Source organism: Balaenoptera acutorostrata, chromosome 13 (assembly GCF_949987535.1).
Source record: "Balaenoptera acutorostrata chromosome 13, mBalAcu1.1, whole genome shotgun sequence".
Taxonomy (NCBI): domain Eukaryota; kingdom Metazoa; phylum Chordata; class Mammalia; order Artiodactyla; family Balaenopteridae; genus Balaenoptera; species Balaenoptera acutorostrata.
Genome location: NC_080076.1, coordinates 57724839 through 57748653, shown reverse-complemented (window position 1 = coordinate 57748653; position 23815 = coordinate 57724839). Strand labels below are relative to the sequence as shown.

Sequence of the window (23815 nt, the reverse complement as noted above, 5' to 3'; positions counted from 1 at the left end):
TGGAACTGTTCAAGCCATTTTATAGCTGTGATGCACAATATAATTTAAATAAGTGCTTCTATCAAAGTATTCCTTCAGTGAAATGTGTATAGTTTGCTGCCCATGATGAGCAAAAAATGAGTATCATTGGGCTTATTTGAATGATTAGAATGGGATTCAATGCCCATATCTTATCAGTTATCTTCAGTGCCGTTTTCATCCTTTTCAAGTGAGTCACATGCAGGGAGTGTGAACTTCAGGTGGTTTATTATCCAGTCTGCCTTACCCTTAATCTGTTCACAGATATTCATTTACTAATGATTTTTTTTGAGTTATGGGATAGGAAAATGAAGTGTTTGCTCTGCATTTACTAAATGATTGTAAACTCGTTTTTCATCAAAATAAAATTCCATTGTTTTAATGTTTAAAAAAAGAAGTTTTATAATATTTATAATGCATTTTATTTGCATTTATTGAACAGACCCCGCTACCGACCTCAGTGCTGTGTTTACAGGTGTTCCTTCAAGAACAACAGTTGTGTGTGTGTTGCTTTTAATCATGAATCTATTTACACCTCAACTTACTTCACCCTGTTTCCATTGTCTCATAGGTATAAAAACCAGGTGCCAATAAACGTCCATGCAAACCCTGGAAAGTATATTATCGAAAGCCGATATGGAATTCACACTCTGGAGATAAACGCGTAAGAGACATCAGGGTCTGTGTGTGTTGCCCAGCAATTGCTTAGGGTGGCAGTTTGCGCTCCAGTTAATGACTGTCCCCTTTTCCTCCCAATGTAGCGTGATCAGGATGGGGGACAGTCCCATACGTTGCTTCTTGGTGCACACCTAAAAGTGATAAGCATGACACTTTTACCAAGCCCACGTTACCTCCCAAAGTGATCTTACTTGAATTTAGTCAAAGGCAATGAGGAAAAATTCATTTGTATCTATTTATCCTTTTATATACTGGAGAGTTTTTCTTAGACATTAGTAAGAAAATAAGTTACATAAATAGGCATTTATATTCAGTTATCCTTTCAGAGTTCCAAATCTATGCCATCACTATACACTTTTGCCTTTAATCAGTATAGGCCGATGAAGTTTGGGGTGGGTGACATTGCAAGTAAGCCGGACTTGGAGAAATTGTTCTTTCCTTCAGCTCACCAGGAACTGTGGGAAACTATGTGCCCACCCTGTCAGCCTGTAGATGGACGCAGAGCCTGACATTGGGATGTTTTTAAAGCAAAATCAAAAGCAAAATTTGAAAGCAGAATCCACATCAAAATTTCCAAGTTTTCAAAGGTTTATCATGTCTCCTAATGCGGTTTTGAAATCCAAGCCTAGTTATGTGGATGAAAAAGTTAAACAAGCTCCCAGCATTTTCGGTTCAAATAAAACCATGACATGCTGAGATGTCAAAGTAAAATTTACGTCATTCTGATCTCAAGAGATTCATAGCCTTCTCAGGTCAGAGCAGTTGACACAGGTGATGCTGGGCTTAAAGCAGAAAGAACCCTGGGACCCTGGGGCTTTCGCCAAGCATTGACCCCTTCCTAAAGTTGCATCCATTCTGCCAGTCGGAGATTCTACCGAGGCGGCAGCGAGCTATGTGGTTGCTTTATAATTAAATAGCTATGGGAAAGGCAACTGTATTGACCCTCCTGGGGTTCTATTGATGTCTGTAGATTTCAACAAGAACTAAGATTTTACAAATGAAACTAAACCCAGAGGAACAATGAAGAACACGAACACTGGCAGTGATAAGACACAAAACAGCCTTCTTTGAAATCTTAGCCTGTTCATCTCTGTGTGAGATCCTTCTCTCTCTACTCCGTTATTAACGACATCCCAATTTCTGCATTATAACTTAGAGGAACTTCCAAATGGCACTTCTTGTGTTGTTCTGTGGGCCTGAACCTTAGCAGAATTGAAAGTTAAATAACTTATTTGTACTTTGAGGCTAGAGCACAGTAGACCAACCGGGATCCGTTTTGTGGCTCAGGGAGTCTGTGGGCGTCTATAAGGAGAGGCTGTTTCTTTGTCTCTTCATCACCCTGTAGCCCCCCAGACTGAAACCCACCCTGAGGGAGGCCCCAAGGTGCTCGGGGTCTTACCTGCTCCAAAGGTACATGGCTGGACATTTTCTGCTCCTGATACAACTTTAGACCAATTTTTCATCACACTGTTCACACTGTAATTTATATGCTTGACACTTTGTTGACTTTTTTTTTTTTTTGGACATTTTAAATGAACCCAGGTTAGGGTCACGGTGGACTATAGCTGTTGGTAGATAGATCTGTTGGCCTATATAACACCACAGGGTGCTGGGTCAGAGAGAGTAGCTTTATCAAGAGTGCTAAAGAGCTATGTGTCAGTCAGTGATTTGCCCTGTGCCTTGTTAGCAAAGAGATCCTTGATGAAACAGCTAGCAATTACATTGGTCCTCCGTATCTGAGGAGGCGGAACCCGCCGATACTGAGGGCCGACTATTTTACACCATTTTACTTAAGGGACTTGAGCATCCACGGATTTTAATATCCATGGGGTTCCTGGAACCAATCCCTCGCGGATGCTGAGGGACGACTGTACCAGGAGTGTCACTGCACTGGGCACTCATTTCCATCCGTTCTTTCAGATGTGATTTTGAAGACACCGCTCAGTACCGGGCCTCGGCGATGAATGCTAAAGGAGAGCTTTCAGCATATGCTTCGGTTGTGGTAAAGAGTAAGTTTGCTGGACTTGTTTTATTCAAAGTGTATTTTTAAAAAATTTATTCTCACTGCTAAAAAATAAAGTCAAGGAACAGTTGGCATGCTTTTCTGCTTTCTTTTCTAGGATATAAGGGAGAGTTTGATGAGACTTTCTTCCGTGCAGGGGCCTCCACCTTGCCCCCCATCTGTAAGTTTAAAAGTATATTTGCTGTGTCATCTCTGTACAATACTGCATAATAAGCTGTTCCATAATGCTGAAATAAATACATAGTCTATATTATAATATATGCTAGTATGTGTGTAATACTACCTGTGGTTGGTTTTATTTTTTCAGATTCTTTGGTTACTATAGTCTCTTTCTGCATATAATTGCTTTGTTCTGGTTTTATAAATGCCCAGATGTGACAGGCTAAAAATGGTTTTAAGTCTTAAAAGCATTTAAAATGCTTTTAAGTCTTTCTGTGTTTAAATTGAGAAAGATCATTACACAAACCTGTGCAGAGTGATTTAACCACACACACACACACACACACACACACACACACACACACACACACACACAGTCTGGACTATATCAGAGCAGTTTTACTCATTCTTAAATATCCAGTTCAGTATCAACTCCTTGAGAAATCCATGTCTGACCCCACTGCCACCCCAGGCCCCACCCACTCAGGGTTCGGTGTCCCCAGAGAAGCTGTGGCACCTTCATAAGAGCATCTATCTCACTGGACACTGTTAACTGTTCTCTCCCACTGACCCATGAGACACTTGAAGGCAAGGCTGGACCTTTTATCTTTAAACCCCAGCACCTGATATAGAGTAGTATTTGATGATGAACGAATAAATAAATACATTAATTTATGAAATGCAATTTAATGAGGTCTAAATGTGGTTTAATAACAAATTATGAACAATATTCTGATCCATAGTAATTTGTAAATTTGTGAACTTCAGTCATTTCATCTATATCAGAACTTCTTTTCATGGGAGGCAATAAAAGTAAAATCCTTATTGTTATTCAAGTGATTTGATGCTTACACTGTTCAGACTGAAAAAGGTAGTCAAGCCCGAACTTCTTATTTTCCAAACATTAAAAAATAAGTGGTAGTTTTAAAAATGGTTGATGAAAATACTTTCTCATGGGTCAATTTTTCACCTAACTAATTAGTTTGATGTCTGTAGATGACCTACTTCATCGACTTCATGGAATGGCTCCTGATTTTAATATTCTAAATTGTAATCATTGGTATCAATCCCATGGGCAAGAGGGGATGATGGGTGAGAGTGTAGGAGGAACACATCCCAAATCATGTCCTTCCCTGTCATTTGATTTATATTGAGATAGAATAGCTGGGAAATTTGAAACTATGACTTATCCCCAATGTCCCCAAGATTGGCCTATTGGTCATTCTACAATCCTCCACACGTATCCTGTTCAGTCCCATTTCTGTATCATCATCCATGTTTTTCCCATTCCCCTCTTCTCCATCAAGCCAGAGTCTGAAAGCCCAGCTCAATCTTACTTCTCTAACTTCTTAATCTTTCAGAGCCTCCTCTGGCTCCTGAATTGAGTGCAGTTGTTCCCAGCATAGAGAACGGAGGGCTCTTATTCATTAATTCAACTAGTATTTAATGAACATCTACCATGTGCCAGGTACCAGTTTAGGTGGTTGGAATATGCTGGTAAATATCATGGATAAAGCTCCCTGCCCTTGGTTCTGCTCTAGTAGTTAATATGTATTGATCAGTTGTGCCAGACTCTGTACTAGGACATTTTTTTTTTTGAGCTGGGAGACAGCTTCCCCAGCTTCACTGGTGAGTTACAGTTTTTTTTTTGTTTTTTTTTTTCATTGCTCCGTGCGGCATGTGGGATCTTAGTTCCCTGACCAGAGATCGAACCCATGCCCCCTGCAGTGGAAGCTCAGAGTCTTAACCACTGGACCTCCGGGGAAGTCCCCTAGGACATTTTTTTTTTTTTAATTTTTTTTTTTATAGCTACATTATTTATTTATTTATTTATTTTTGGCTGTGTTGGGTCTTCGGTTCGTGCGAGGGCTTTCTCCGGTTACGGCAAGCGGGGGCCACTCTTCATCGCGGTGCGGGGACCGCTCTTCATCGCGGTGCGCAGGCCTCTCACTATCGCAGCCCCTCCCATTGCGGGGCACAGGCTCCAGACGCGCAGGCTCAGTAGTTGTGGCTCACGGGCCCAGCTGCTCCGTGGCATGTGGGATCCTCCCAGACCAGGGCTCGAACCCGTGTCCCCTGCATTAGCAGGCAGATTCTCAACCACTGCGCCACCAGGGAAGCCCCCCTAGGACATTTTTTATATGCATTGATTCATTTAATGCTCTCCAAAGCTTATGAACTGGGTGCCTTTTTATCTGTGCTATGCAGATGAGGAAACAACTTAGAGAGATTAAATCATGGGTCAAGACCACGCATAATGGTAGAATAGCGACTTGTAACCTGGTCTTTCTAACTCCAAACCATATTCTAAACCAGGGGTTGGCAAACATTTTCTGTAAAGGACTAGATTGTAAATAGTTTAGGCTGTGTGGGTCTGTGTCACAACTATTCCACTCTACCACTGTAACACAAAAGCAGCCATCGGCAATAGATAGATGAATGAGCATGGCTGTATCCAGATAAAACCTTATTTATGAACACTGAAATTTGAATTTCCTATGACTTCTCCCATGTCACAAAATATTATCCTTCTTTTGATTTTTTTCAGCCATTAAAAAATTTAGAAACCATCCTTCATGGTACAAAACAGGAGGCAATCCAGAGTTGGCTCACAGATTTGCCAACCCCTGACCTAAACCAGGCCCTCCCTATAACCCTTATCTCTACTCCCTGAGGCAGCTTTGGAACCAGCCCAACTTCCCAATAAACAAGATCTGTTCAAGTTGTTTTGCGTTTTGATCTCAGTGGGACATCATCATATAAAAATGGGGCAGATGGGACACATGCTTCAAAGAGAAGTCATTTCCCTGTTGGTGAGTGGTTGCCTGGGGACACACAAAGTCAAGTCAACCCCATGTATTGGTTGAGAGCACAGGCTCTGGAAACAGCCTGCCAGTGTAAATCCTGCATCTGCAGGGTGCATATGGGCAGTTATTTAGTCTCCTCGTGCTGCTGTTTCCTCATCGATAACATGGGAATAATAATGGCACTTACCTGATAGGGTTATTATGAGGCTTAATTGAGTTGGTAGATATTAAACACTTGGAATAATACTTGGCACAAGGTGAACTCAGTAAATGTTAGCTTGCATTTTCAAATTAATTCTAAGAGGTCTTAGGAAGAGAATTGAAATAGGAGAAAAAGGGCCTAAGTTTTAGAGTTGGGCAGTTATACATTTGAATTTCAGTTTCACACATGATGCCTTTGAAACCTTGGCGTTAGCTATATATTATATTTGTGAACTTCTATATCCCCACCTGAAAGAGAGGAAAAACTAGTAACTATGCCATGGAGTTTTTGCAAGGATTAGATGACATGTCAAATGTGAAGTTCCTGGCATGTAGGAAGCCATCGAAAATAGTCATTATTTTCCCAGGCCCTTTCCTTTGAGAAAAGAGAAAATAAAACCTAGGAGAGTTTATGGTGCAGGTATTTACTCAATCTATAAATAAGATATTTCTAAGAATGGTATTTTAAACTTTGTTTTCTCCCATTGATGTTTCTTGTATTTTTTTAACCCAGATCATCAAAGAAGCTGAAGCCACTTACTAAAAAACTCAATTTTTATGAGAAATCGATATGGCTATTTGTTCCAAGAGTACAAGCAGTAAAGTTTAAATGAACTCAGAATCTAACATTTTAATGTGCATATACTGCAGCTATATTTAAGTCTAAGCTAAATGTGGTGTTCATTTATATTTTATGTAGGGCGTTAAACCTGACCTTTTAAATTCTATTAATTATAATAGTAAAAATAAGCATTTAGCTTATCTGACCAATGAAGCAAGAATTTCCATACACAGAATTTCCATTTCAATATAATGATATATGTGAATATGCTACATACTTCTTTTATAAGACTTAATTTTTGCCCAGATAAGTCACTTGATAGGTTTGTTGTGATTGCTTTCTGCCTGTGCTTATTAAAATGCTTGTGTCTCTTTGATGACAAAAAGTAAATTACTGATGTTTGTTTTTGTTGTGCCCAGTTGCTGTGACCCCTTACGGTTATGCGTCCAAGTTTGATATCCACTTTGATGACAAGTTTGATGTGTCTTTCGGGAGAGAAGGCGAGACGATGAGTCTAGGCTGCCGTGTAGTTATCACTCCTGAAATTAAACATTTCCAGCCGGAGATCCAGTGGTACCGAAATGGTGAGCCTTACTAATGAATTCTCACTAGGTTCTTATTTGCAGAAGGTCACAGCCCAGGTTTGGCCCCAGAGCATGAATGTCCATAAGACTGCAGTTCTCTTTACCAGAGCTGGCAGAATCTGAACGTTAGAGGACATAACCTTTTGGATGTTACAAAAGCTTTTACACATATATCAGAGTAGCAGAACTTTCGCAATATATTTGTGGAGATTATAATTTCTTATCACCAAGTAATATAGGGAAAGGATTACAAAAAAATGTATTCTCATTTTGCAAGTTGGATGTATATTCATTTTGTAAGTTAATTTTATTTGGTAAAATAAAGTGGAGTCCAGTGAAGTCCAATGGGACTATGGAGCATGCCCATTGGTCCCCAGGCACGGTGGGTGGTGGTCAGCATGCTCACCATGCAGTTGGCCTGAACTTCAGTGCATGTGTGGGCACCGGGCAGTCTGGGCCATCCCAAGGCCATGGCTGAGACCAGGACCTGGGCCCAGAGTGAAACCAGTCACGGCAGCAGTAGCGGCAGCAGCAGCAACATTGCTGGCCGGCGTGGCCCTAGAGGAGAGGAGGGGCCCCACTTGGGGCGGTGTGGGCACCCACAGTGGGAGCCGAGATTGCCTGTCCGCCCCAGAATGCGTCTTTGTGGAATCTGCACAGATATGAGCTTCCTGGCCTGAGCACCGTGACAGGAGCTGCCAGCAATCACGCAACAAACTTGTCTGTAAAATATTATAAAATAAAAGCATGTACATAGACATTGCAGTAAGGCACATAAGGCAGTTGTTAGAATTCTTCAGAGTTTAGACTCTCTGGTTATGAAAACTGCCACAACATTGCAAAGCAAATATTCACAGGCTTGGAAATAAAAATTAAGTTTAAAGACTGTCACATTCAATGAAAAAGAACACTATTTTCATACGAAACTTTGGATGAAGCAGTTATTAACAAGAAAGATAATTTTAAATTAATTTTTCCTCATAATCAAAGATACAGTGAGAGGATGCATAAACAGGCATTTGAATTATACACAAATCATGAAGTCATTTTCAGTTTCTTGTATGACCACAAGTTACAGGACATGTAAGAGAAAACATTAGGATGCAATTATGTAAATTTACATGTAAAATTAAATTCAGACTTACATGAAACTATTTGTATAAAGAGTTAAATCTTTTTAGAAAAAATTGTTCCTCAAGAATCATAAGCTCTGATTCACTTTGTTATAAAGCAGAAACTAACACACCATTGTAAAGCAATTATACTCCAATAAAGATGTTTAAAAAAAAAAAAGAATCGTCAGCTCTAGAGTACTAAAATTTATATTTTGAAATAGTTCATCAGAAGATTAACCCAATGTTAACTTTATAGCACCATAACTATATAATACTATAACGTATAAAACTGTATATTACTATGACTATGTAATACTCTTAACACCTGCATTAATAGTTGCATCAGCAGAAAGATCCTTCTTAAAATAAAAAAAACAAAACTAATTTATGATCTTGCATTTGCAAAGAGACTGATGTTGCTTTCAGTTATATCAGTTTAAAATGAAGTTACTAAAAGTAACTGAGTTTGCAGAAAAGTAAGTAAAAAATATCGTATTATCAATCAACATATCACATTAATAAAGTATTATTTTTGTATGTAAAATTATGGCATGAAAATATTATTTTTTGCAATTTGTATTACCCTATCATGTTTTATAAGTAATAAACTATTTTTAGAGGACAAAGGCTTATATTTTAGTACCTTGACTGTGTTTTTTTTCTCTGCTTTTTTGAGCAAGGGGTCTTGTAATTTCATTTTGCACTGGGCCCTGCAGATTATGTATCTGGCCCTGGTCCCCCCTCACTTCTGCTCTAACATTTTAACCAATATAAACATGGCAGAATGACTCAAAGCCCTATAGACTTCCTCTAATATTCAGATAGCATTCAATATAGAAGAAGAGGAATAAAGAGAGAGAGAGAGAGAGAGAATTGGGGGGAGGGAAGAGTGGAGGGGAAGGAGGAAGAAGAGAGTAATGAGAAAGAAATCAGTTAATTTGCTTACTTTTGTTCCCTAGGGACTCCTGTTTCTCCATCAAAGTGGGTGCAAACACACTGGAGTGGAGATCGGGCAACACTAACATTTTCTCATCTCAACAAGGAAGATGAAGGTCTCTACAAAATCCGTGTACGAATGGGAGACTATTATGAACAACACAGTGCTTACGTCTTTGTTCGAGGTAAGACCTAGCAAAAAGCAGAACATCTGAGAATATTTAAAACACCGAGGCCATGTCAATCTATCCAAACATATTTTTGGTAACGATGAAAGAGCCAATGTAAAAATTTAACCCTGAAAGCACCAGCTGGCAGGTGACCAGTTTCCAGACTATATTACTGTCACTAGTGTCAGTACTTTCCTCATCTTCAACGAGCCCCCCGAGCAGTGCTCTGTAGGTGTCTGAGTAGAGAGGCTAAATCCTAGTGATGCAAAAAGCCGTCTCAGTCTGAAGAAGCTACAATAAAAGAGTGATGGGGACTCACTCTTGAATATCTATTTTGGAGAGCAAATTTATTACTTCATTACAGGCCTTTTCTTTATAGCTTTAGTTTTAATGAACTAGGAAACAAGATGCTACAACTGAATTCTTTTTTTTTTAAACTATATTTATTTATTTATTTATTTGGCTGTGTTGGGTCTTCGTTTCTGTGCGAGGGCTTTCTCCAGTTGCGGCAAGTGGGGGCCACTCTTCATCGCGGTGCGTGGGCCTTTCACTATCGCGGCCTCTCTTGTTGCGGAGCACAGGCTCCAGACGCGCAGGCTCAGTAATTGTGGCTTACGGGCCTAGTTGCTCCGCGGCATGTGGGATCTTCCCAGACCAGGGCTCGAACCCGTGTCCCCTGCATTGGCAGGCAGACTCTCAACCACTGCGCCACCAGGGAAGCCCCCAACTACAACTGAATTCTTAAGACAAACTATAACTGTTGGTTTTAAGAGTCTTTCTTTTTTCAGCGATGTCTCTAACAGGTCAGATATGTACAAGTGGGAATGTTATTTCTACATGAGATCCAGATCATCTGGAAGACGATGAACACTTCCAGGCCACAAAGGCAGTGCTCTGTGTTCTTTTACGTGATGGTCAGTCAGGTGTGGCCACACGAGGAGACAGAGGAGGGGCTCAGGAAAAGAGTGTATTATACTCATAGGTCCTAGAGAACCACCCAGGGCCACATGGGGAAGCAAAGGCACTACTGGTTGGTCAGGAGGCAGAAGAGGCAGAGGGAGAGCTTAGACCGCAGTCTGTATTGGAGCTCCCGTGGAAAAGGCATGGCAGGGCGGGGTAAACAGTTCAGGATTGGCTGGTGTGAATAACTTCAGCAGACCCTAAGCTACAGGGGTCGTGCTTAGTTGTCTGGTCCCTGGTGCTGAGATGATTAAGGCAGAGGAATATTTCCTCCTGCGGTACACGGGCCAGATGGAGGAGGTGAGATCTGGACGGGTTAAAATTGGCTAGCCCCCGGAGATGGGGGCAGAAAATCTCTCCCTACCCAGAAAGGCTTTTAAGATGTCAAAACGTCACAATATACAGAAAATAAACATATAAACAATACAGGTAGACTTGCTAATTTTTTATCTCTTATACATTAAATAGAACCATAAACTCCTGGGTGTTTTGATGAGGGTGGAACATTAGAGGTCATGCAGGTGTCCTTAACTGGGGTCCACAGACTCCCAAGGGGTCTGTGATTATAACTGTACTTCAGTATAATTAGTTTCTTTGGTAAGCTCATGTATTTTATTTTATTTTATGCATTTAAAAACATTGTTCTGAGAAGGGCCCTCTAGGTTTTCTTTACCACTTTGCCAAAGGAGTCTAAGGCACACAAAAATGTTAGGATTCCCCTTAATTTTTTTTTTATATATTTATTTATTTTTTTTTTATTTTTGGCTGCATTGGGTCTTTGTTGCTGCACGCGGGCTTTCTCTAGTTGCAGTGAGCGGGGGCTACTCTTTGTTGCGGTGCACGGGTTTCTCATTGCAGTGGATTCTCTTGTTGCAGAGCACGGGCTCTAGGCGCATGGGCTTCAGTAGTTGTGCCACACAGCCTAAGTAGTTGTGGCGCATGGGCTTAGTTGTTCCCTAGCATGTGGGATCTTCCTGGACCAGGGCTCAAACCTATGTCCCCTGCATTGGCAGGCAGATTCTTAACCACTGCGCCACCAGGGAAATCCCTCCCCTTAATTTTAAGATGCAAAAACTAAAACTCAGGAAAGTAACATGATTTACCAAAAGCCTCACAGTTAGAAGCAGAAGTGGGACTAGGATACAGGCCTTCTGATGGCTAACCCAGGATTTTAATTAGGGAATAGGTTAAGCTGCTGAAATGAAATTTTTAAAAAAAGTTTATTTCTGTCCTATGTCCATCAATCCAGAGGTAGGAAGGTGGTCCAGGTGGTTCTGCTCAACTCAGTCATTCAGAGTCCTGGCTCCCATCTATGTTGTTGCTCCACTGCCCCCGTGGTGCTGTCCTGTGTTCCCGTTCCAGCCTGTGGGAAGGGCAGAGATGCGGGGACACACACATCACTTCTGCATGGTGAACACTCTACCACACATCCACAGGGAGGGAAGCTGGGCAACATGTTGCCTGCAGAAGCTCAGGGGTTCTGGTACTAAAAGGAAGCAGGAGGAATGGATACTGGGGAGAGACAGCAGTCTATATACCACACCAGTACTGAACAATAACAAATGATCATTGAATTCTGCCACGGATTTGCAACTGAAAAAGATGCACGAATATCTATGCCAGCTGAAAACTGGGTCAGACTTCCTCCTACACAAAAGCATTTGGGAAAAGTCGGATCTTGCGAGGGGAAAAGAAGTGTAGCCCTCTGGGTCAGTTGCAGTAAAAATGGACCTCCTGGAAGTTACCAGCAAGTATGTTTGTTTAAACAAAGCACCCGGATAGACCTGGCCAGATGATAACTGAAAGCAAACAGAGTCTTTGCCTCTGCTCTCAGTCTGACCTGAACCAAAGAGTATCTCTGGTGACTCAAGAAACACTTAAGTTATGCCTTGAGGATTCCCTTTGTGGACTTTTTCTGGGAACTCTGACACAGTCCAGGGTTTCCTCAGCAACATTTCTCAGTGCCCACATCCAGAGTCGTGGCTCTCTGCAGGTTGAGGCCAGACTTCAGATGACCAACCACAGACAGGGGGAAGGGATTGAAATTTATCATTAGCCAGTTTTCATATCCACAAAATAAGGGAAGATTCTAAAATGTATCAGATGTTGATGTGAGAGAATTGAAAAGATTCATGGGGAAGACAAAATTGCAAAGACAAATTTCAGAAATGGAGTTGTGAATTTAACTTTTAGAAAAAGATTTCCCCTGTAAGTTTATTTTAAATGATACATTTTAGATTCTTTTAAAAAAATCTTTATTGAGATATAATTACACACCGTTAAGAGTCAACCATGCTAAGTGGACAGTGCTTTTCAGAATATTCATAGAGCTGTGCACCCACCATCTACAATCCAGCTTAGAATATCCCCTTCACCCCAAAGAGATTTCTTGTGCCCCTTCCCCACTCCCATCCCCAGTCTAGCCCCCAGACAGCCACTAACCTACTCCCTGCCTCTATAAACTGTCTTTTCTGAACATTTCTGGATATAATATGTGATCTTTTACTTTTGTCGTTTTTCATGAGCCTATGTTTTCAGGTTCTTTATGTTGGTACTTTGTTCCTTTTCATTGCTGACTAATATTGCACCGTATGGATATGCCTCATTTTGTGTGTCCATTCACCAGTTGATGGACAGTTGGATTGTTTCCACTCTCTGACTATTATGAATAATGCTGCTATGAACATTTGTGTTCCTATTCATGGACCTAGGTTTTCAGTTCTCTTGGGTAGATAGCTACAAGTGGAATTGCTGGGTTGTATGTTAAATTTGTGTTTAACTTTTTGAGAAACTGCCAAAGTGTTTTAAGTGACATTTTATGGTGTTTTTTTTTTAAACTTTGAGCTGCATGAGGCCATTTCAATGCATTTTTTAGAGCTCTGGTATTTTGCTGCTTAGAAAATAGCTTCTGAACCAGAATGATCAGTGTAGAAAGCACCATATGTCTGCAGAAACACATTCCAGAGCGGTACATATTTGGCCAGTTTTTTTATTACATACATAATATGTGTTCTTTCTGAAAAAATAGATAATATAAATAGGAAAAAAAGAAAAGCCATCGTAAGTCTAACATCCAGAGATACCTGAAGTTATCATTTTATCACATATTCTTCTAGACTTTTATATATTCTTTCCTCCCCTTCCCACACACATGGCAGGGAGGAAAGAAAGATGATACAGTGATAAAGGATGGGATATAAATGTCATGAAAAAAGAATTACAAATGAAAAATAAATTATGAAAAAGTTTTCACTAGTAATCAAAGCAATAAAATTAATCTATCACACTGAAAAGATTTACAAAGTTTTAAAATCCATTGGGATGAAGGAACGGAGGGACCAGCACTCCTACACATTGCTGGTGAGTGTAAATCGGTTTAGCTTTTCTCAGGGTGTTTTGCCACTATGTATCAACAGCGTGCATTTCCCAGCGATTCTAGTTCTAGGAATTTAAGTGGACAAAGCTGAAAAAAATGTTTGTTTGGGGGAAAAGCTGGAAGGAATCTAGATATCCACCAATGGGAACTGAAAATAAAGTATAATAAATATTCCATATAAACACACAAATACTGCACAGCAATGAAAACTAATGATGTATACTTACTAATATGAAAATATATCAGAAAAACAGTTTACATGAAACTATATAGTCCAATCCCACTTTAATTTAATTAATTTATTTATTTATTTATTTATGGCTGTGTTGGGTCTTTGTTTCTGTGCCAGGGCTTTCTCTAGTTGTGGCAAGCGGGGGCCACTCTTCATCGCGTTGCGCGGGCCTCTCACTATTGCGGCCTCTCTTGTTGCGGAGCACAGGCTCCAGACGCGCAGGCTCAGTAATTGTGGCTCACGGGCCTAGTCGCTCCGCGGCATGTGGGATCTTCCCAGACCAGGGCTCGAACCCATGTCCCCTGCATTGGCAGGTAGATTCTCAACCACTGCGCCACCAGGGAAGCGCCAATCCCACTTTTATTTAAAAAACAATCACTTTTTAAAAAAATTGGAGTATAGTTGATTTACATTGTTGTGAAAAACAATTACTTTTGAGTTTATAAATATAGGGGAAAAAATCTAGAAAAATCTAGGCAAATATGTTAGTAATCTCTGAGTTATGGAATTAAGAGGGATTTTAACATGTATTTTTTATTATCAAGTATTTTACAAGCAGACACTACTTTTATAATAAAGATAAACAATAAAATTACTTACATTTTGATAAAGGTTATTAAATAGCCTGTGTAAGAGGTCAGAATATAAAGAGTAGCAGGCTAATCTTTGGCCTAATTCATCAAAGCTACAAAAAGTTTGACTATTTGAAGGGTTGGGAGAAGGAAGGGCAGAGGCTAAGAAGAGGACTGACGTTGCCCAAGTGGGTGCTGTGGGCCAGACGCTCTGTAGCAGCTGCTGGGAGCCAAGAGCACAAGTGTGAAGCAATACAGCATGGTATTCGGATTTGGCTTCCAGCAGCTGCTGTACAGAACCGTGTTTTGAAAGATTGTCAAGTCCAAATGGCAAATGGCATATTCCAAGCAATTTTATGGAAATGCTGAGAAATGGCTCCCTAAATGTCTGCTGTCTGCCAGGCTCTGTTACATACAATGGATTTATCTATCAACACCAACGTTGCTGGTTGTTACATTATGGGCTTTTTGCTAAAAAGGGACATGGCTAGAGGTTGCCAGCTGTCCCCCTTGCAGGTGAGCAGCTATTAGGTCTGTTAACTTCAGCATCTCCACCTCCATCCTAGCTCTGCTCCACCTTCACCATCAGCAGACCTTCTCCCCACCTTCCAGTGCGCTGAAAGCCTAAAAGGAAAAAAGTTTCTCCCCACCAAAATGCCCATTTGCCGTTGTGTGGCATGCAGGAACTCTGCATTGTTTTAGGCATGATGATTTGGTTACACTCTCCTATAGCACTTATGCAGGAGATATTATCCTGCGGGTTCATGGGTTCATGCAGGTTCATGGGGCAAGAAACAGAATGTTCAAAACCAAAGTGATTTAAGATCTTCACAGATAATGCACAGCCCTGTTAGCAAATGTTTCAGTAACTTAGAGTTACAGAAGTGTAGATCATAGGAAAAGAAAGTGTTTATTATTCAGTCAGCAAGAGTGTTTTCCCTGGGTGAGTTGGTCCTACATGTCTCAGCCTCCTCTCCTACTAATTCTGGTTGTTAAAGGGTTGACCAGATGTCAAGAGGAATTGGCAAATGTGGTTCCCTTCCCCTTGGGACTCTGACTCTTTTTTTTTTTTTTTAATAAATTTATTTATTATTTATTTATTTATTATTTTTAGCGGTGTTGGGTCTTCGTTTCTGTGCGAGGGCTTTCTCTAGTTGCGGCGAGCGGGGGCCACTCTTCATTGCCGTGCGCGGGCCTCTCACTGTCGCGGCCTCGGGACTCTGACTCTTATCTTAATCATTTTCACTTAAAAGGCCACTATCTGGTTATTTTCATTCCCCTTCCTTTCCTCCTAAAAACACCCCTGAGTCACTAATTTATCTGTGCACACACTGCTGAGGGGACCCACTGTCAGAGGATCCCATTTCATGAACAGTCACTGAACTCTGTTTCTTGTATAATCTTAGACTTTTACTAAACTCAGATAAACTAAGCTCAGATGTGGCTATTTCATCAGAGTTACTTTCGCAAGGATCTGCAGCTTGGGAACAAACATTTAATTAAAATGAATGTTTTTGTTTCTCTTCCAAAATGGTGGTCCCAGCATAGGGATGGGCAAAGCTTCTTGGTTCTTATTCTCTTGTGGATGTATCTAGAAGGTGACAGAAGGGGCTGTTTGCTCCCCTTTGGAGCCATTCATAGTTTCCGAGTAACACTGCACAATAATTATCTTAAGAACAGACTTCCTGACATAACTTACATCAGACTTTTCTGATAGCAGTCCTCAACATGTCCTTATTTATTTTCTTTTAGAACATTTTGGGCAGGCAAGGGCCATGAGGCAGAGGTCATGGGTCCTTTTCAGAGCCCTTCCTAGCATAATGTTCCTTGTACTGATGGTGAAAAGCACACATTGTTATTTTGGTAAGCAAATTACAAAATTGAAGATTGCTCGACTGGGGCCAAAGATATAACCACTGCAGTGGTGTGGTAAGAAATGTCTGCACTAAGACCTTGGCCTTTGGGGCTGACAGACCACATCTGAGAGGGTTAACAGGATCCTTCTGTATCCCCACAGATGCTGATGCAGAGATTGAAGGAGCCCCAGCCTCTCCCTTGGATGTGGTGCCCTTGGATGCCAACAAAGATTATATCACCATCTCTTGGAAACAGCCGGCTGTGGATGGAGGGAGTCCTATTCTGGGATATTTTATTGATAAGTTAGTACTTAGTCTAACTTCAGTTAAAGTGATTTGGCCATAGAGACACATGCTTGATTTCTCCTGCCATTTCTAGGTGAAGTGTTTTCTTTACTGGTCTCCTCTCCCTCTTTTCTCTGTGTCTCTGTCTCTGTCTGGTGTGTATGTATATATATATGTATATACACATACCTACCTTTTTTACCTAAATTCCAAAGATAATCCTTAAATTGTACTACCAACCCAAGTCACTAATTTGGCAAGAATATTATGAATTTGTTTACCTAATACAGGCCACTTTAGAAATGAAATAGCTGGTATTCAATATACTTAATGTCCATATTCTTAGTATGTCAGTAATTTAAGAATATTAATTAATTTAAAGAATAATATTCTAAGAATACTAACAAAATCTCATTTATATCACAGGATTCAAGTTTGACAAAGAAATAACAAATATCCATAGTATTAAATTGTGTTTTATCTACAAATTGTTGCTGTTTACATTCTCCAAAACTTAGAGGCTTTATATTTATAGTAAATGGGTCTTACATATGAATTATCCAGTGAGCTTGGCCAATTTAGAAACAAATTTAGATTATTGACCTAAATACATTATTGTCTGACTTAGTTTCTTTTCAAATAGTTGCTCCAATTGTCTTCCATTTTTGAGTAATAAACCCTGACTGTAAAAACCACTAGGGGCAGATAATCTATGCCACTGTAGTATGACAGGTTTGTACCAAGGTGGATTAAACTTAATATTTATAGCAGTAAGTAAGTATATGCCTACTGGGCTCAGTACCAACTAGAGAAATATTTATAATAGATTATACTTTATTTAACCGTACACTAAATGTTTCCACGTTATTTCATCATTGAATAATGATGAACTGTGAAGTTTTAGATATATTCTTTTTTTAAAAATATGCATCTGTATTTTAGTTAAAAACATAACTATCTACCTTTGTAAAAGTATCCCTCTACGTAAATGCACGTTTTTTTTACAAATCTAGTAAGATTCTTTTTTTTTGAATTTTTGAATTTTATTTTATTTATTTTTTTATACAGCAGGTTCTTATTAGTTCTCTATTTTATACATATTAGTGTATATATGTCAATCCCAATCTCCCAATTCATCCCACCACCACCACCCACCCCGCCACTTTCCCCCTTTGGTGTCCATATGTTTGTTCTCTACATCTGTGTCTCTATTTCTGCCCTGCAAACTGGTTCATCTGTACCATTTTTCTAGGTTCCACATATATGCGTTAATATACGATATTTATTTTTCTCTTTCTGACTTACTTCACTCTGTATGACAGTCTCTAGATCTATCCACATCTCTACAAATGACCCAATTTCATTCCTTTTTATGGCCGAGTAATATTCCATTGTATATATGTACCGCATCTTCTTTATTCATTCATCTGTCGATGGGCATTTAGGTTGCTTCCATGACCTGGCTATTGTAAATAGTGCTGCAGTGAACATTGGGGTGCATGTGTCTTTTTGAATTATGTTTTTCTCTGGGTATATGCCCAGTAGTGGGATTGCTGGGTCATATGGTAATTCTATTTTTCATTTTTTAAGGAACCTACATACTGTTTTCCATAGTGGCTGTATCAATTTACATTCCCACCAACAGTGCAAGAGGATTCCCTTTTCTCCACACCTTCTCCAGCATTTGTTGTTTGTAGATTTTCTGATGATGCCCATTCTAACTGGTGTGAGGTGATACCTCACTGTAGTTTTGATTTGCATTTCTCTTATAATTAGTGATGTTGAGCAGCTTTTCATGTGCTTCTTGGCCATCTTTATGTCTTCTTTGGAGAAATGTCTATTTAGGTCTTCTGCCCATTTTTGGATTGGGTTGTTTGTTTTTTTAATATGGAGCTGCATGAGCTGTTTATATATTTTGGAGATTAATCCTTTGTCCGTTGATTCGTTTGCAAATATTTTCTCCCATTCTGAGGGTTGTCTTTTCGTTTTGTTTGTAGTTTCCTTTGCTTTGCAGAAGCTTTTAAGTTTCATTAGGTCCCATTTGTTTATTTTTGTTTTTATTTCCATTACTCTAGGAGGTGGATCAAAAAAGATCTTGCTGTGATTTATGTCAAAGAGTGTGCTTCCTATGTTTTCTTCTAAGAGTTTTATAGTGTCCAGTCTTACATTTAGGTCTCTAATCCATTTTGAGTTTATTTTTGTGTATGGTGTTAGGGAGTGTTCTAATTTCATTCTTCCACATGCAGCTCTCCAGTTTTCCCAGCACCACTTATTGAAGAGACTGTCTTTTCTCCATTGTGTATCCTTGCCTCCTCTGTCATAGATTAGTTGACCATAGGTGTGTGGGTTTATCTCTGGGCTTTCTATCCTGTTCCATTGATCTATATTTCTGTTTTTGTGCCAGTACCATATTGTCTTGATTACTGTAGCTTTGTAGTATAGTCTGAAGTCAGGGAGTCTGATTCCTCCAGCTCTGTTTTTTTCCATTTTGTCCATCACTCTCTCTCCCTTAGGTGTGAGGTGGGCACAGACAGCTGGTCTCAGTGCAATGACACACCTGTGAAGTTTGCTCGTTTCCCAGTCACTGGATTGATAGAAGGTCGTTCTTACATATTCCGAGTTCGAGCTGTGAACAAAACTGGAATAGGTCTCCCCTCTCGTGTTTCCGAGCCTGTGGCTGCTCTGGATCCAGCTGAGAAAGCTAGACTTAAAAGTAAGCATTTTTCATTTTTCAGGATCATCTTGAATTTTTTTTATATGCCTGAAATAGATCCTATTGCAAGGTTATTCCTCCACCCTCCACTAGAGGGAGAAGAGAATAAGAAATCCTTTACTGGTCAGAGAAATCCAGGGGAAAAAAAGACAAAAACAAAAAAGTATTTGTTTTTTGACTCATCTGTTCACTAAGGGCTTTATTTTATGTTATTTGTATTTGATTCAGAAAACTTTGCCTTATTTGACTGAGTTCCAGGCATTGTGTTTGAAATGAAATATGAAAACCAAGAGGCTGGAGAGGTTGTTTGTTTTTCATTTTATTAGCACAGTTCAAATATACTTTTCTTTCTGGTTCATTTTCTTAAAATTGTAAGGTAGTTTTCTTAATCTTGAATTTATCCCTTAGAGCATTAATACTCAACACTGTGAATTTCTTTATATCAAAGGAAAAACACATTTATGACACATCGTGTCTGAACTGTACTTGGGTTTCTGTGTTAGAGAGTCAAAAATAATCTTTTCATATATTTAGCCTCCAAGTCTCAATGTCAAAATTGTGGTACATGAATTATGCTCTGCATTTGTTTCATAGGAACCAGTATGGCATCCTTAATAATAGGAACCATAAAATGTCATTAAAAGAATTGTTGGAATTTCATATTTCAGTCTATACCAGATTTCTCAACCTTGGCCCTATTGACATTTTAGGCCAGGTAATTCTATGTTGTAGGGGGCTGTCCTGTGCATTGTAAGATGTTTAGCAGCATCCCTGGCCTCTACTTGCTAGATGCCTATGGTCCCCCCACCCCCTCCTCCCGACCCTCCTCCCCCCCCCAACCCCCATCGTGACAATCAAAATTGTCTCCAGACATTACCACATGTCCCTGGGGAGCAAAATCACCCTAGTTGAGGACTACTGGTCTATGCCATTTATAACATTTTCAGTGTTATTCTTGACCTTAAGTACATGTAGTGGCATCATAAAAATCTAAGTAAAATAATGTCACCTTCTCTCTGGAGACTTTTCTAATCAGGCTCCTTGATTACTCTCCAATCACTTTTCACCCACTGTCCAACTTCCCTCCCTCTTTCCTAATTCCATCTCATACTTTCATTTACTCCTCTTTAATAAATTTCAATGAAAGTAAGATTTGTTGGGATTGAAAATGAGTTATCTTGCTTATCACCTTTCTGTTTTTGCACACACTCTGGTGAAAGGTCCCTCACTTGAAGCAGGAGTTGAATCATTCTCTTTCTGATGTCTTTCTGATATCACAGAAATGAATTTCCTCTTTAACTTTATACTGCCTGTCTCACTCATTTTCCTTACTCGGGATCTAAACTGCTTTCCTTTGTAAATAACACTTTCAAAATTAATGGAAAGAAATCGCTTTCGTTGAGCTTTACTGCAGGATCAGCGCCCCTTCCTCTTTCATCTTCGTTATGACATAAATAATGGCCCGGCTTACAATTGTTCCTGAAAGGTTTCTCCCAATTAAATGCTATCTCTCAAGAAGGGTGAGAGAGCCTACGTGTTTCAGGAGATACATGGGGAACAGTGTATGAACACAGGCTGTTTACCTCGCCTGTGTCAGTACAGTTCCGGAAACGTGGACTCTAGCAGATTGTGAGTTGTTTGAGAACAGAGACTGTGCCCCCTCTCCCCAAAATACCATGTGCATGCTTGGTAAGACTCACTAAGAAGGTACATAAGTAAACTAGTAACAAACCCATTTGGGACTAATCTAGCCAGTTTACCAATTCTCAGTGCAGCTGAACTGCATTTGTGAATGTTTCTGATTTTTGTATTTATCTCTGCCAGGTCGCCCCTCAGCACCCTGGACTGGACAGATCATTGTCACTGAGGAGGAACCGACAGGTAAAAACCACGTTTTCCCCAGATAGTATTGCCAGTGCTCTGCTATGCAGTTTGGCTTTTGTTGTGGAGGCTGCAGTGTATATTATTTAAGTGTTTTGGAAAGAACATTCTGAAATATTTGGAGATCATGAAGTAACTTATGTTGTCAGAGAATCGCTTTTTTTAAAAGCTTTATTGAGGTATAATGACATACACTAAACTGCATGTCTGTAAAATGAGCAATGTGATAAATTTTACATGTGCAAACACCTGTGAAACCATCACTGTGATCAAAATAATGAACTTATTCATCACCCCTAAATTTCCTCATACCCCTTTGTAATACCTCCCTCCTGCCCCTTCCTCATCTCCAGGCCATCACTGATCTGCTTTCTGTCACTATCGTTTGTGTTGTCCACAATTTTAGATCAATGGAATCATACTCATTTTTGTCTGGTTTCTTTCACTTAGCATAATTATTTTGAGATTTATCCATATTGATGCATGTATCAGTTTATTCCAATTTATTTATACCTTCACCATTGAAAGCTTCTATGAACCTCCTTGTTAAGTGTTTTTGTGGACATACACTTTCATTTCTCTTGGATAAATACCCAGGGTTTGAATGGATAGGTCATCTGATAGATGTTTGTTTAATTTTTAAAGAAATTGCCAACTGTTTTCCAAAATGGTTGTACCATTTTACAATCCCATCTGCAGTAGTCCAGAGTTTCAGCTGCTCTACATTGTAACCAGTTCATGGTATGGTCAGTCTTTTTAATTTTAGCCTTTCTAATTGGTGCATAGTGGTGTTTTGTACCATGGTGGTATTTCATAGTAGGTGTATGGTAGTCTTAATTTGCACTTCCCTAATAATGTTGAGTACCTTTTCATGTGCTTATTTGCCATTTTTGCATCATATTTGACATCTTTGCCAAATCCAAGTTCATTCAGATATTCTCCCTTTTTTTTTCTAGACATGTTATAGCATTAGCTCTTACATTTCAATCTATGATCCATTTCAAATTAATTATTTCTATATTGTGTGGATTAAGGGTCTAAGTTATTATTATTATTTTGCATATGGTTATCCAGTTATTTCAGCAATATCTGTTGAAAAGATTATTTTTTTCCCATTGAATTGCCTTGGCACCATTGTCCAAATCAATTGATTGTATATTTGTGGATCTATTTCTGGAATCTTTATTGGTCAATTTTATTTTCTCTACACCAGTACCACACTGTCTTGATTACTGTAGCTTTTATAAGCTTAATGTTTTTTTTAAAGCTTCACAGTTTCGCAATCAGGTAGTATAAGTCCTCTAATCTTTTCTTTTTTCCCACAGTTGTTTTGGCTGTTCTAAGTCTTTGCATTTCCATGTAGAATTTAAAATCAGCTTATCAATTTCTACAAAAAACAAAACCTGCTGGGATTTCAGTTGAGTCTTCTATTCTTCGTGATTTTCTATCTACTCATTCTATCAATTATTTTTTTTTAATTTATTTACTTAATTTATTTATTTTTGGCTGCGTCGGGTCTTCGTTACTACGCAGGCTTTCTCTAGTTGTGGCCAGCGGAGGCTACTCTTCGTTGCGGTGCGTGGGCTCCTCATTGCGGTGACTTCTCTTGTTGCGGAGCACGGGCTCTAGGCACGCGGGCTTCAGTAGTTGTGGCTCACAGGCTCTAGAGCGCAGGCTCAGTAGTTGTGGCGCACGGGCTTAGTTGCTCCGCGGCATGTGGGATCTTCCCGGACTAGGGCTTGAACCTGTGTACCCTGCTTTGGCAGGCAGATTCCTAACCACTGTGCCACCAGGGAAGTCCCTCTATCAATTATTGATAAAATAGTGATGAAATCTCCAACTAAATGGTGGATTTAAATGCTTCTTGTAGTTTTATCAGGTTTGGTTTCATGTGTTTTGAGGCTCTGTTATTAGATGCATAAACATTTTTATTGTTATATCCTCTTATGCACTGACCACTTTAATATTAGGAAGTGACTCCTTTTATCCACGGTAATGCATTTTTGCTTGGAAATCTGTTTTGTCTGATATGAATATAACGACCCCAGCTTTCTTTTGATTAGTGTTAGCATGACATATGATTTCCTTCCTTTTACTTTTAACCTGTGTCTTTGTATTTAAATCATGTTTCTTGTAGGCAGCATATAATTGGGCCTTGCCTTTTTATGCAATCTGGTAATCTTTACCTTTTAATTGGGGTGTTTGAGCTAGTTACATTTCATGTGATTATTGATATGGCTGCATTTAAATCTACCATCTTGCTAGTTGTTTTCTCTCCGTTCCATCTATTCGTTTGCTTTCTTTTCCCTCTTTCTACTTTCTTTTGGATTAAATATCTTTTATTATTCCATTTTATCTATGTTATCTTATTAGCTATAATTATTTTTTTCTTTTATAGTAGTTTGGAATTTATAATATACATCATATGACAATGTACCTTCAAGTAATATTATCCTACTTCACATGTAGTATAAGAACTTATAGCAGTATCATTACATTTACCCCTCCTAGCCATGGTGGTGTTGTTATGTATTTTATTTGTTTATATATTATAAACTCTATGATATGATGTTATTATTTTGGTTCAAACAGTCACAAAGCTTTCAAAGAAATTTTAAAAGTACAAAAAAAGTTTTCAGTATTCACTCACATTTTTACCATTTCTGTTGCTCTTTATTTCTTTGTGT

General features: G+C 39.3%; 1 protein-coding gene across 3 annotated transcripts in view; it reads left to right on the top strand.

Annotated features, from left to right (window-relative positions):
* The window catches only part of MYOM1 (myomesin 1), a 138248-nt gene that overhangs the window by 43047 nt on the left and 71386 nt on the right, over nucleotides 1-23815 (top strand). For 2 of the 3 annotated variants that reach the window (XM_057526664.1, XM_057526666.1), the window contains exons 6-13: nucleotides 590-682; nucleotides 2617-2705; nucleotides 2817-2879; nucleotides 6868-7032; nucleotides 9107-9268; nucleotides 16411-16552; nucleotides 19048-19247; nucleotides 21072-21128. In XM_057526664.1, coding sequence (XP_057382647.1) covers nucleotides 590-682; nucleotides 2617-2705; nucleotides 2817-2879; nucleotides 6868-7032; nucleotides 9107-9268; nucleotides 16411-16552; nucleotides 19048-19247; nucleotides 21072-21128 — 971 coding nt within the window. The remainder of the gene's footprint in view (nucleotides 1-589; nucleotides 683-2616; nucleotides 2706-2816; nucleotides 2880-6867; nucleotides 7033-9106; nucleotides 9269-16410; nucleotides 16553-19047; nucleotides 19248-21071; nucleotides 21129-23815) is intronic. The other variant, XM_057526665.1, reaches the window with a different exon arrangement.